The sequence below is a fragment of the Pseudopodoces humilis genome, chromosome 5 (assembly GCF_049639895.1).
Source record: "Pseudopodoces humilis isolate 2021_Gansu_Grassland_sample_001 chromosome 5, ASM4963989v1, whole genome shotgun sequence".
Classification (NCBI taxonomy): Eukaryota; Metazoa; Chordata; class Aves; order Passeriformes; family Paridae; genus Pseudopodoces; species Pseudopodoces humilis.
Window position 1 is genome coordinate 40,140,538 of NC_142204.1, and position 15,058 is coordinate 40,155,595.

At 42.0% G+C, this 15,058-nt stretch overlaps 1 protein-coding gene across 1 annotated transcript in view; it reads right to left on the reverse strand.

The window, feature by feature from the left end:
- Positions 1–3,482: 3,482 nt before the first annotated feature.
- HMGA2 (high mobility group AT-hook 2) overlaps positions 3,483–15,058 on the reverse strand; it is a 110,581-nt gene continuing 99,005 nt past the window's right edge. The window contains exon 5 of the mRNA XM_005519330.3: positions 3,483–6,734. Within this exon, the coding sequence (XP_005519387.1) occupies positions 6,687–6,734 (48 nt within the window). The 3' untranslated portion in view covers positions 3,483–6,686. The remainder of the gene's footprint in view (positions 6,735–15,058) is intronic.

Genomic DNA, 15,058 nt, shown 5'->3' on the forward strand with positions numbered 1-15,058 from the left:
AGAAGTGAGATATATCCAATAGACAAAAAGGTTGTTTGAACGGCAAAGGGAAGTGAAAGGTGTGAAGAAAAAGGGCATGTTAAACTTTATTGTCACATGGAAGTGAATCAGTCCAGAGCAGCAGAGCTCATCATTCTGACTGAAGGACATGAGGATGGCTGGAACAGCAACTTGGCTAGAGCAGGACCTGCATGCCAGGGACATCTGGAAGCAAGATGGAGTGCGTGCTCAGGATGGCTTCCCTCCTTTTGCACTTGTGAGTGAGGTGGGGTGGCAGGAGGATCAAGGTTTCCCCATCACTAGCATGTCCTAGCATGGCAGAAAGCCCGTGCATCCTGGAGCCAGGCAGGAAGAGCATTAACTTATATTGATTCTGCTTGTTATAAAACAGTCCAGACAGCAAGGATCATAGGAACATAGAGTCATAGGATCATAGAACAGTTTGGGTTGGAAGGTATCTTTAAAAGTCCAGCTCCTTGCAATGAGCAGGGATGTCTTCAATTAGATCTGGTTATTCAGAGCTCTGTCCAATCTGACCTCCAGTGTTTCCATGTCTATATTGTTCAGAAAATGTATTTAACACACACTGGCACACATCCATTCAGCTGAGCAAGTAGATATAACAAATCACAGGATGGTTTGGGTTGAAAGGGACCTGAAAGATTAACTAATTCTATGCCCAATGCCATGAGTTGGCACAGTTTCCACTGCACCAAGTTGCTCAAAGCCTCATCCAACCTGGCCTTGAACACTTCCAGGGATTAAACATCCACAGGTTCTGAGGACAGCCTGTTCAATAAAGTTTCAATGGGTAGCATTTCTGAAAAGAGGAGGCATAAAGCAATTGGACCTTTATTTGTGCTAAAGGCTACATGCTTGTCCTGGTTTCGTCCAAGGGTTGATTTTTCTCAGTAGCCACGAGGGTGCAGAGCCTGGAGCCATGTGGTGTGTCTATGTTGTCATTCTATACCATGCACATCATCAGTGGTGGGTGGAAGTAGGAGATTCTCACTTCTGAGAAGGAGGGGATTGCAGTCAGAGAAAAAGCAGGTGCACAGCGGGTCCAGCTGCCATTTTGTTAGTTGCCTCAGGGTCGTGCTGCATCAGGTCAGTGGGTGAGCAATTTGCATGTAAAACACCCTCTCTCTTATACACTGTTGTTATTAATACTCTTGACGCTAATGTTTATTTTCTAATCTCATTGCTGTTTCCAGTAAATTGTTCTTAGCTCATAATCTCTGCCTTTTGTGTCTCTCACTGGAGGGGCCTGAGGGAAGGAGCAGGAGTGCTGTTCCTAAACCATAATAATGCTTAAGTACTTCTGTATATTTAAAAATTAATGTAATCATAAAGATGGTGGGACATTAAAAAAGGAAAAATTGAGAGGCAAAAGTCTACATCCTTGTATGCAGGGGTGCTGGGGTGAAAAGAAGCATTCAGGCTTCAGGTGAAGTGTGAGGCATGACAAATCTGACTCCTCTCGTGTGACTGGGAGAACATGCTGTTGCCATTGCTCTAGGTCCTGTTTCTAATGATGACCAGACCAGATGGTTTGGTTTTGAAAAGAGCTACGGACAATTAAATAGCTGTGCAAGGCTCTGGCAGCACCAGCTTTCAGTAATTCCTCCCCATATTTGTGTGGATGAGATGTGATGGCAGAAGAAAGCAAAACCAGAAACTTAATATGACTCCTGCCACAGGCATCTTGGATAAAGCACTCTTGGCTGCTAGACAAATGCAGGCCTTGATCCTGCAGAAGCCAATTAGTTTTATACACACAAGTAGTCTCACCATGGAATAAAACATGCAGAAGTTTATTGGGAGATGCCCTGGGAAGGAAAGTGGGAGTGAAACAAGCTGGAGGAATGACTAAGAAGTAGAGGGGAGTTAAGAATGGAGTAGCAGAAGTTATGCCACTTGGCTGACCCACCAGGTGGGTGGGTTACAGCTGGAACATCACATCAGATAAAATAAAATAACAGGAAGAGCCAAGTGATGGCAACCACAGGGAAAACAACCACCAGGAAGACTGAACCCTGGCATGATCTTTTAATACCACTAAGCAGGGTGACAAAGCAGAAGAGGACATATAATGTGATGAATGCAATTACTCATATCTGACTCAGGGCTGAATGGGTGTTGTTACTTAGTGCTTCTTTTGTGATCTTATTTTAGTTATTTTACAAGTAACTGAGGCCAAAGGGAGCATGTCATGAAGCCCTTGGGAAGATGCTGAGAGTAGAGAGTCTGTAAATGAGTGAACACAAAAAGTGTGTAAATCTACATCTCAGGAAATAATAACTGCACAACCCCCTTAGGTGAGAGAGGAATGGTTGCCAATATGAACCAATGGATATGCACCACAGACCTTATCAGATGGCAGAGATGACACTCTGCTCTGGACTTGTATGGCTTCACCTTAAGTCCTGTGTGCAATTTTGGGCCTCACAATACAAAAAAGATATAAATCTACTAGAGAGTGTCCAAAGGAGGGCCTTGAGGGGAAGCCTTGTGAGGAGCAGCTGAGGTCACTTGGCTTCTTCATCCTTGAAAGAGGAGACTGAGGGGACACCTCATTGTGATCTTCAACTTCCTCCTGAGGGGAAGCAGAAGGGCAGGTACTGATTTCTTCGCTCTCATGACCAGGGACAGGACTCCAGAAAAGGTCATGAAGCTGAGTCAGGGGAGGTTTAGGTTAGATATCAGAAAAAGATTCTTTACCCAGAGAATGGTCAGGCCCAGGCTCTCCAGGGAAGTGGCCACAGCACCAGCATGACAGAGTTCAAGAAGCATTTGGGTAACACTCAGGCACATGGTGTGATTCTTGCAGCTGTTCTGTGCAGGCCCAGGAATTGGAATTTGATAGTCCTAGCGGGTCCCTTCCAACTCAGGATATTCTATGACTCTGTGACTTTAAATCTCACTGTAACAGGCCACAAGACCATTTTAGAGCAAATGAAGAGAAGACAGAAGAATCCTGCCAGCTTACCTATCACAATCTTGGGGGCAGCTGAGTTTTAATAGTTTCCTGAGCTCTTCAATTTTTGCTGCGGACAGTACCCAGACATATCCCTCTGTCTGCTGCCCTGAGTACCTGCTCTTTCTAACCTTATGCCTGCATAATGGAAATTCCATGAACTTGGATGTAAACTGCAATCTTGCCTAAGAAGAGAAGGCTCATCATCTTGGTGGACCTCCAAGACGTAGATCTGAGACCAGGCAACAAAACCTGTATCAGCCTGCCCTGTGTTATGGTATTCCCTGTCTGGTGGGTAGGATTGGTGGTCCCCAAGTGCACAGTTTAGCCCTTAGCTCAGCACAGCAAGTCCTGGGCCAGGAATGGGTGTGCCACCTTTCAGGGAGCCTCATAAGATGTGTAGCTCTGCTAAGTGCCCACCCCTGGGCCCCTAACAGCAAATTAACTTCTCAGGCACATGCCTATGGTCCTGGGACAAAAAAAAAAAAGACTACTTGCATGCAAAGATTTTACAAATTTGGTCATTGTGACCAAACTTTATTACCCATTTTATGGAACCGTGACAAAAGTCTAGGAATCAAGCAACATGGGGATCACAGAGGCTATTATGTTTATTGTGCTGAACAGACTGTGATAAACCATTAAAGGAACATTTTCAACAAGCAAGCGATTTGAAGTACAATCATAGACAGCAACTCTACGTGAAGAACAAAGCAAAGAGTTAGAAGACACTCAAAAGGAAAAGTAAACTGTAGTTCAACATCTTAAAGCAATTTTTTTTTCCTGCAAACACACCTCTCTTGCAGAAATGGTAGAAGAGTTACATGTCCAGTCATAGTTAGCAGTGACCAATGACAGCAAAGAACAGTCGTATAAAATTTATCTCCCACAAAAATAAACTATATATATAAAAAAATTTTATGATGTTCTCACTGACTCAATGGCCACATGCAATTTTTCAGTCTGAAAAAATGAGGTATAGTAGGCCCTAAGAGGTAGTAATGTGTTTTGATTGTACTACAATATATAGAAAATGTAAGATTCGGTTCATCAGAGTGGTAAGTCTCAGAGGTTGAAGAGTGACAAACACACAGCAATTATTTCTGTGTCATCCACTGAATACCGTGGTTTTAAAAAATGCAAAAAAAAACCCCTCGGAACCCAAAAGGGACTTGCTAAGGCTTGATTTGATGCCCTTTGAAGGCAGCAAAATTCCTGTTACTGCCTTCAAGTGACACTGGATTTGGCCTGTTAGAGCTACTGTATAGCTAGGATTATTTCTCTTTCACTTGATATTATCATGTCTAGTTAATAATATTCCAATCTGCTCTTTCCCAGCAATTTCCACCACTGAACCCTGCACAGTCTTTCGTGGAGGTCCATATTTCTTGACACTGCCTTTTGGAAGAAGGCAGTAAATTGTTATCTCTGACTGCATTTGGCTCCATATGAAAGCCAGACCAACAGATGCCTTCCTGAGAAACTACCCCTGGCCCAGTTATTAATACAATGGTACAAAGTACTGACTAGGAAAGAGAGGAAGAAGGGAAACAAAACAGAAATAGAGAAAATTAAATTGGAGGGGGAGAGAGAGAGAGAGAGAGAACAACAAAAGTGAGAGAGGGGAGAATAAAAAAATCTCTACATAAGAAGCATTTAAAATAAATCTGGCTGAAACATATTACAAAATCACATTTGTGTAAAATACACGAAAATACTTGTCAAGTATTTTCTTACAATCTACTAATTTTTTTTTTAAAAAACACATATTTGTGATTGCATTATGCAAAAGCTGAGCTTGTTGCTTCCCACCTACAAAGGTTCAAGTTTCTTTGAAGGTTTTTTTTGTTCATTTTTTTTTTCTTTTAATACGAAAGTAATTTAAAATGTGTTCATTTTCCACAAGTTATTTTACAAAAATAATTTTGAATTAGGGATTAGTTGCAGTCCTAACTGTTTCAAACGTCTCAGAACTAATGCTGAAAGTAACAAGTTCATTCCATTTAAAGTCTGGAGGTAGGTCTTTGTCAATCAATTAGTCCATTTCTTTAAACAATTCATTTGAGGTACAAACTTGGACAGTAATATTTAAACTTTACAGCTAAATTTTTTCTGTCATGTAGTGTCCTTGAAGAAAATTATCCTCACAAATCTATCAGCAATTCAATACAAAAATATATTCAAGTTAACAGTACATTACACAGAAGTCTAGCAGAGAATAGAGTAAGTACATAAAATAAAACAAAACCAAAACCAAAAAACCCACACACACACACAAAAAAAAGAAAAGTCAAACAAACCAAGTGAAAGAAAAACACATAGTCATGCTGAAACACAAAAAAGACATTGCTTCCTTAACTGCAAAAAAGGTTGAAACAGAAATAAAGGGAAAATGCAGATACTCATGATTATCTACCCAGTAAAAATTTCCTGCATTGAATGTGTATAGCAGCATGTATTTATCAGTCTGTTGAGTTATTTGTAAAAATCAGAGGTAGTATTGAATAGTGGGGTAATATTGCATCTGGTGCTAAAAGTGCTGCTTTGAGTGAAAAGATGGAGAAATGCCACTGGCACTGAGGTGCTCAGTGAACCATCCTATGTCAAAATACATTGCTTAAAGTAATGCATGAGCTTAGCTGAGGTACATGGTGTTCATTCTTACATTGTGACTGATGAGTAATGAGAAAAGATTCAATTCTTTCAAAATACTGGTACAGGGCAAGTGGAATTAGTAGAAACTAAGCAAAAATCTGGATTATTTTTGTTCAGATATATTTATGATTAATTTCTAGGTACCTTTCTGTATGATTTAAAACACTTTTATCAGTAAAGACTTACTCATTAATGGTGTAAGAGTGGTGTCAGTCATTTTTGTTTCCATAGAAAACTCCTGGCTCTAAGAAAGCCAACTCCCTGGCTTCCTATTAGCCAGGTGATAAGGACTGTTCATTTTGTTTACTACTGCTTGTGCTGATATGTTTGTATCTGTAACTATACAACGTATCTTTGTCTTTCTTCCCTTTTGCAAAATGAAAGTACCTTTTTCATCTTGATTTCTTTCTTCTGATTACCAGCTGAATGAAATTAAAAGATCAGCTTTCATTTTTTTTTCCCCCGAAATAATAGTAAGTCTTAAAAAAAAAAATCAAAAAAAAATCAAGTACAAGTCTACAAGAAGGTTACAAAAGAAAAAGGATAGTATCTATCCCCTATCTTTGGTGTTCTAAAAGAGGGAGTTCACTAAGTAGGGAGTGGGTTGCTGGAAGTGTTGCAAGGCATAAGTGTTACACACCCAGCCTTTCCTATTTCAATGCCCATTATAATGACTATGTTACAAGTTTCTTGTTAATACGCAGTGCAGTCAATGACCTAAGCCTGATTTGGAGCTCTTCTTGACCCATTCACCCTTACTTAGCAGCTCAAACAAACTATTAGTAGGTTAGGAAAAAAGAAAACAGTAATTAAAAGTTGCATCCTTAATCTGTGTCCCCTTTGTGTTACAGCAGTTTTTCACTAGACCTGGGACTGTGAAGGGATTACAAAAGAAGATGATTAGTCGAATCCTTTTTAAGGTTATGTGATTTTTTTTTTTCCCCCAGGCAAAAGTGGAAAGACCATGGCAATAGAAAGTAAGTGGTCAAGGCAGTGTCTTCTCCCTTCAAAAGACCCAACTGCTGATGAGGTAGAAATTGCATGGTGTGATCTCCTAGTCTTCTTCTGCAGACTCTTGTGAGGACGTTTCTTCAGTCTCTTCCTAGAATACACAAATAGGAATAATAAATACCATGGTGACCATTCATCTTAGGCTGCCAGTTCAGTTATCCCTCATGCAGCTGACAATTACCTCTTGAGTTAATAAAATGCCCTTTGCAGCTCCTGTGACGTCTCAAGAAGCCACCTTGGGGAGAAAGGGAAGGTACCCTGCTCTCTGATCCCCCACACCCTGCCTTGCCAGGTTTTTCTTCTACTCCAGGAGATGTCAAGAAAAAGCATTGTGTGCCACGCTTTGTCAAGGGCCTCTTATGGCCAGCAGACATGGGCAACTAGAAAATAGAAAGCATTTTGAGCACATATCCGATTCTAAGCAGTTGCTCTGAGAAGTCTTCTCCTCTCCTACTGCTGCTTCATGTTTGCCATGTCAGCAAGCCTGACCAAATGTGATGCTCTTATTCTGCTTTTCAAACAAATGTTCAGTACCTTTCAGGACATGGGTAGAGAACTGGGGGCAACTAACATTTCTAATACAAGGGGCTGTCAATGAAAAGCTGTTTTTTAATCAAACACTGAACATCATTGCCTAAGACAGCACGTGAAAAAGATCTACGAAAAAGAGGAATTCACTCCCTCAGCCAACTGTGACCTTTGAAGAATGACCATCTTAAAACAGCTTATAACAGTCTTCATACTTTAATAGATTTGATTTTCCACATGGCTTCATTTTGTCTGGGTGGCTAACTGACACAATTTATAACTCTCTTCCTTTCCCAGGCCACTACAGTACACCATTCAGCAAAGCTTGCCTTAAAGCTTGCCCGCCTTATACGACCAAACTTCCATTCATTAGTGTTTGAAACACCTCAGCTGTGAAGGGCTCCTAAATGCTACCATGTGTGACACTGCTGCGGAGGAGCGGCATCAAGGAAAAACACAGTGCTTTAATCACAGGCCACTGCTTACTGCAATCCTCTTTCAAAAGGTTTCAACCTCCCCCTGCACCTCCCTGCAAGAAAAGGCTGAAAAAAAAGCTGTAAATCCAGGGAATAAACATAACTATAAATGAACGGATGACAGCTTAAAAAATATAACCGTAGCAGCATCAAGCCATGAGATTTCACACTGGTTTTGTTTAGTCTGCTTTGGGTTATGTGGGAAAAGTGAAAAGCATGAAGGAAATGCTCCCCCCTCTTCTTTCATGGCCCCACCCCAGCTAAAGCTTGGGCCTCAGATATTTAGACCGGAGGTTTATACCTCTTGACAAGGAAACAGGCCATGACCCTGGGGTACTCTCTTGAGCACCAGGCACAAAGAAAGATGTAGCATGATCAAAGCCACAGATAGAGGAGAGAGAGCAAAATCAAGTGTCAGCTGCCCTCTGACCTTGCATTTTCAATTCTGAAATTCCAGATGACACTGATCTATCATACAGATGAACAGTTTTTTCCTCACAACTACTGTCCACTTGTAGCTGGGTTATATTCACAGCGCTGCAACAAAAATGATTCTCAACTCATGAGATGGTCAAGCAAATTTTACTCTGTCTCTGGTGGCACTGGAGAAACTGAGCTCACACTCCATCAAATCCCATTAATGCATAATGCATTTTTCCTGCTTATCTTCTGTGCAGAACAGGACTGTTACAACATTTCAATCAAGAAGAAAAATGGTATTTTCAGGCACCTACTGGAGGACTAATTTGGGCTGCATGTGGAGAGACACAGCAAAATATGCTGGTTTGAACCTTGGTAATTCAGAACTCAGAATGCTTGTGGCAAGCCCCAGTTTTGCCTCCAAGCCAAGTATTTCAGTTAAAAAATTACGACTGTGGGTTCTGTGCTCTTAACATAATACAGGTAGACATGTTTTGGTATTTGATGATGATCACATGTTTAATTTCTTACAGCACTGTGGTCAGCCCTGAGCCTCTGATTATCATTTCCTGGAAGACCGCAGCACACACACGTGTGGGTGCAGAGCAGCAGCTCTCTTTGTTTTATGCTTGGCTTGTCAGGAGACTACTGAAACCTGATGAACTCATTTTCCATGAAGGTAGACTTCCGATCACAGAGTAAGAGGATGGGGGAGAGGCAAAGTATGTGAAAGGACATACTTCAAAGCTCAGCCAGGGTGGCCATAAGAGAGCTCTTTTTAGTTAAAAAGTTGTCCACTCTAGTGATTTTTACTATGAATCTCACAGTATTTTTTTCTTCTTTTCCTAGTAACCCTTGCTGTAGCGACCAAGAAAATAAGTGAGAAGCTCTTCCTTCATTCATTTATATATGTACATGTAATGAAGGAAGTTTCTCTCACCTGCACATGTATGTGCAAATATGTGTACCTGTAGTACCGGGAAGGATGAGAAACTAAAAATCAAGCTAACCCCGCAAATATGTAAATAATAAACTAATTATTAAAAAATATTTGAGACTGACAGACTTCAAATTCAAATCAGTGTTAGGAAATACATTCTTCACGAACAAAAGCTTTTCAAAGGAATCAGATTGTTCATTCCTTCCAAAAGCTTAAGATAGCTCAGTTGCAGATGAGTGGTTTTAAGCCAACCTATCATGTAAATGTCTTGTCAAGACACTGATGGAGACATGATCGCTGCTCTGAAGCTCTTACAATTCTGACAAAGGGATACTACAAATCAGACATATGTGCAGAGAGGGACCCAAAGGAAGGGGTAGAGGTTCTGAAATGCAAAATACAGATGTATAATGCAGGGACAGAGAGGGATTTTTTGCACTTGTGAAAAACTGGTTGCAGATATCAGAAAGTTGTGCAGCTGGGACCCTGAACCCAAGCTCTGTCTCTACAGCACCCGCCACCCAACCCCTCCCCCTTCCAAAAGATGGAGGGTGAGGCAGGTATTTTGAAAACTGTGTAACCTTTAGAAGTTGAAAACTGGCTCTGTGCTGAGTCACTTCAGCCAGAGATTCACTGAGGTGCATTGTTTGGCACTGTCAGGGCACTGGACACCCTAGGGGAAGGATGCTTCCAGGCACTTGCACCTCCTCACAGACCTGCCAAGGTCGATGGCATAGCCATGTGTCATCGTCCCTGAGTCCTTGAAGGAGGAACTGGGGCTGGAACGAAATACTTTGTAAGTCCAGATGTGCTTCCAATAAAGTTGAAGAGAAGGGAACAAATTAAGAGGGAAATCATGGTCATTAGAGCAGACATTAGAAACCCAAGTCACTCAGAGTGTGATAGCCTTGCAGAGTATAAATTCAGCAACACCATCACAGGATGCACTCAGCCAAGAAACAAAAGGTTTGGGTCATATGGCAGCTTTAATTGAGGTTGTTCGAACTTCTTAGGTGCATTCACTTTAGTTGTGGAGGCAGAATGGTGACGTGCTAATTGGCCATAAATGTGCATCAACCCAGTTTTGCCTTGAATAGCTACTTCCCAGGTTGTTTGTTTTCTGCTGCAGCAAACTAGTGAGAGGTTGGGCCAGCAGACTGCATAGAGAAACCTGAGAAAACTTCAAACCAGGTTGGATCTGGCTAACAGGGAAGCCACAAGCATGAAGAGCTCAGGGAGAATAGAACAAATACTCAAAGAACAGGGTGAGTACTCATACGTATAGTTCAGGCTTTACTTCTGCTGCTAAGACAATATCCCAGGTGACTCCCCATGCATCCATGTTTACATCCCCTTACACATATCCTCAGAGGCTGACTGGCACAGGGACCAGCTGCAGAAGCAATTTTACTTGGCACATGCTTTTCTTGGTCATCCATGGGTCCCACATATGGCTATGTTTATCCTGAGCTGCCACAGGACAAAGCATGATATTGTATGGCAAAGGCAGCACATGGAGCCATTTCCACCCTTAGCTGCTGTAAATGCCCTGTCAGCTACAGAGCTGGTGTCTCTCAGACACAGAGCTGCAAGGTGGCTTTCTCCAAAGCTCCTAAAGGAGCCTTTTCTTGAGGGGCATCAGTGGCAAGGGGCCGGCAGATGTGGACACTAGCCTGGACCCTCATCTCTCACTGAAGCTGGCCTCTAGCAGGAGAGAAAGGACAAATACTTTGCAATGACTCACAGCAGGTATCTGCCCTCAAAAGGGGCAGGGGATTAGGACCACTGTTATTAGCCCTGATTTAACACTGGTGAAGGTAACAAAAAAGGAGCAGGAGGCAGGACAGCAGGTTTCAGTTAGAAATGCTGTTGGCAGCCAGTGTGTTTATTTGGGTTAGCCAACAAGGAATTTTGAAATATGACAACCTTGGTGGGATCTGGTTGCCTGAAGATAGCTGAGGCTGTTTTAGATGCCCTGGATATCTCATCTGGTAAGATAAGCCAGAGAGGTGCTGGTCTCCTGTGCCATGCCCTCTTTCTGTGATCCACTGGAACACCCAATAGGCACAGAACAACTATGTCAAGATGTGTGGATCCATGAACTATGAAGTCAAATCTCTGCTTTGGAAGTCTTGCTGCTGTGGAAAAACAAACTGGTGCCAGACTCTTTTCAGTGGTGTCCAGTGACAGGACTCAGAGGAACGGCCATAAACTAAACCACAGTAAGATTCACCTCAACATGAGGAAGAACTTTGTTTCACTGAGGGTGGCAGAGCACTAGAACAGGCTGCTCAGGGAAGTGTTGGCATCTCCCTCTCTGGAGACTTTAGAACCCCACCTGGACTTGTTCCTGTGTCACCTGCTTTGCGAGGAGTTGCACTGGATGATCTCCAGAGCTCCCTTCCAACACAGATGATTCTATGAATCTGTGATTCATTGCTAAACCTCAGAGGTGGTACCATCCAGAATGAAGTTGTGCCACAAACGATTGTATTTAAATGTCAGTGTCCTTTCAGATCAAAGTCACCCTGTGATCCCAAGAGACTTCTTTCCCATGACTTTTCCCTTTTCCTGTGCAGGTGAAATGTAACTCTACCTGCTACCCAAGACGTCCATTTGGTGATCCACAATTGGTTGGTACAGGCTATTTTTTCTGGAATTACAAGCAGCCAGTAGAATCCTAGTTACCTGAAGAACAGGCATACTTAGTTTGGTCTTTGTATGTCTTCTGCATTCTTTTTTTGGTGGACCCACACAAACTGATAACAACAAAACCTGATGATGAAACAATTGTTAGTGTTTGAGAGGAGCATTCCCTCACCTGCAGAAAGGTAACTGTGGCATTTTTGTAAAAATGCTTGTTCTGTTCTAATACCCTGGGAAAAACTTCAAGGTTGAATGTCTTGGCCCTGCAAAACTCACTGGCAATTCAGTTTTTTCACCTTCTGCTCATGAATTTCTGACCTGCAGATTAAAAAAACTAAAACCCATTTTGTGAAATGAACTGCAGGATCACAATAATGCTGCATATGGAGCTTCTGAATTTGCTAGAGCTTTTATTTTATAATGAAGTATTAGCTATTGGCACAGATTTTGCTGGCAGCTTTCTAAGCCCGAGAGGGTATGCTTGAATAGATATGTCAAAAAGAACTGCTGACAAGAGCAACTTGCAAACTATGGACCACTGTCTGCTGTTAACACGTCTGAAATCTCTTGGCATGCAAGCTAATAATTTCAGGAGTCCCTGAAATACAGGGATAGGAATAGATGGCTTCTAGAGCAGATGCCAGGGCCCGGACTCTGCCCAGCTGAGACAGCGCCATCCTGACTGCTCCACAGCCAGAGCACCAAATGGCTTTAGAAATTCTTACAGCACTAACAGACACTCAGAGTAGGTTTGCTCTGCATGAAGCTTAGGGTGGGATCTGCTGCTTCGAGCTCTGCACTCTCTGCAAAGCACAGTGGTGAGTTCAGAAGCAGGGGTCATTCAGCAGTAAGGCAAAGTTTAACTAGAAGCTGGATTCAGAAGGCAAATTGTTGCAGGTATGCTTCACACGTCACAATGAAAGGATTTATTAGGGCAGAAGAGATCACCATGACCATATACAGAAAAGGCCATACAACCCTTCTTACTGCTGGATTAAAAAATTATTTTAGGGAATTATTTCAGTACAGAAACTCTGTATCTAAACACATATAAATCAGTCAGGCCACAAGCAAGCACTTGCTGTGCACTGCAACTGCTAGCATGCTAGAAGGAGTACAAATCCTTTACCTTGGTGCTTAACAGGACAGTTAAAAACTGGCTACAGAGCAGTTCTAAACTCTCTGCTTTCTCCTACCACTGTTTCTGCAATCATAGACTAAGTCATGGGACAGCCCTGGGAGCAGTGAGCATGCAGGTCCCCCCCAAGGAAGTAAAACTTTCAGTACTTAAATGACATTAAATATAAACAAAGAGACAAATAGAGAGATGCAGCTGATAGGGCAGCTTGGGGTTGAGATGTAGGGACAGGAAGCCAAGATTCTTGTTTTAAATGTGTAAGTTCCTATTGACTTAGCCTCTAATAGTCCACTTTGTTGTGTAAAGATGTTGGCCCTCAGAATTCCACAGATCTGGCCATAGCATGATGGCACAGCAATATTCAGATACCAGCAAGCAGCCTTGCTGAGATGCTACTTAACTTTCCCAATGCCCAAGTGCTTGCTGGTGGGCATGTGCAGAGCTGCCTAATGCTCTTGGGAGCACTCTAAGGGCTATAAAGTATCCTAAAGATCAATTTGACTTAGTGATGTCCTCAAAGTTTTCACACTTGGAAAAGCAATGTATAACAGGCAGCAAAAATAAGACTTTTTAATTTTAATAAAATTGCGTACATGTATGCCATAGCACTGGGTTGGAAATTCACACATAGGCTTGTTTTGAAATCCCCATGCTCTCTGATTTGAAGCAGGTATGTCAAGACTGGTTTTCTACCTTCAAAGAAGAAGGCTCCCCCCTAAACTTTTGTGTATGGAAGATGCATCTTGCTTCTGTTACAGTCACTCCACTTTTATATAAATAATCAGTTATTCTGTGAAAGACAGAAAGGGAGTAGAGAAACTAAAGCCAAAAACTGATGCTCTCCTGCAGGTCACCTATGGTTTTTTAGCTGCATAGTTAGTAAGCAAATTAAGTGTGTCCTCTCGTTTTACTGCTGGAAAAGCACTGCTTGACTAGCAAAAAGGCTGCTCATGGGGATTACTGGATAATACACATCCCCAGCTGTTGGAGGAAGTGAACTAGATGAGGCAGCCAGAGTGAAGTTGCTGGGGCTGTGCTGGGACTCAGCTGATAGAGGTCAGAGAGAGTTAACCATCCTTACACACACAGAAACCAGTTCTACAGATCCCTTTCCTCTGCTGGAGGAAGTGTCTTGCCAGGCTTGGCCAAGTTTTGGTCCATAAGCAACAGGTTCAGACAACTAGAGGGGACCAAGACATTGCCAAGGAGGATTCCCACAGGATATGACAGGACAGGATAGGACAGGACAGGACATTCCTCTAAGTTAGAACAGTTTACTTAAAATATAGATTCAAGTCTGTTCTTCCTGTTAGATTAAGGGGGGATCAAAAACATTTCTCTATCTCCTAGCTTATCTCCCACTAGGAGAACTGTTTGATATAATGGAGTGATAATGAGTCTCTTTGGTTACTTTGAGAAAAAGGGCTTATCTGACACAGGAGTTTTAAATCCAAGAGGGTTTACACTGAGAACTTCCAGAAACAGGAATTAGGCTGACTGACATTTAGTCAACCTAAATGTACCTGCCTTAGGTTCTGCCTCTCAATTTCTCTTACAGATGATCTTGAATGAACCTCAGCTTTAGGTGCCCAAGTTTGCAATGGATTTTAAAGCAGCCCTGAAATTAACTCAGCAATGAGGTTCCTGAAAGGCAGAAAGTCACTCAGTGCCAAAGCCTGTGTGGCTGAAGTTTTTTGAAATTGAGACTCAGTTGTCTAAGTTATGTCAAGCCAGATTTCTTAAACACGTTTTGGCATCTGAGTACAGCAAGTGCCTTTTTGACCTAAGCAGGTCAAAACACTTTGGAAAAAAACTGTTCCCAATGTGATTAAAAGGAGACTGAAAATCTTCAGCAAAATCTCAGTACTGGTCAGAAGAATTTTGCAGAAAACACCATTTAAAGTCTGCAAAGCACAGACCTAAAGTGAAAATGTTGCTTGAAGCAATTGCGGGTGCTATGCAACACTGACAGAGATGTATTTTGTCTTGGAGAGCTTCAACCCTATGATATGTAAACATTTCTGGTGGGAAGGAAATAAAATATTAAGAAAAAGAAGGCAGTGGTGCTGTTAGAAACATATACAACTGAGCTGGACTGACCCCAGCTTTGAGAAGCTGCTCTTACAAACCTCTTGTGGATGCTGTAAACTGGAGGAGTGGTAAACTGCCCTGCATTCACAGCCAAAATCCAGACTGGAGCATAAGGCAAGCAGAGGCTCTAATAATAGTCTCCAATCACTCATATTTGTGTCCATAATTAGATGAAA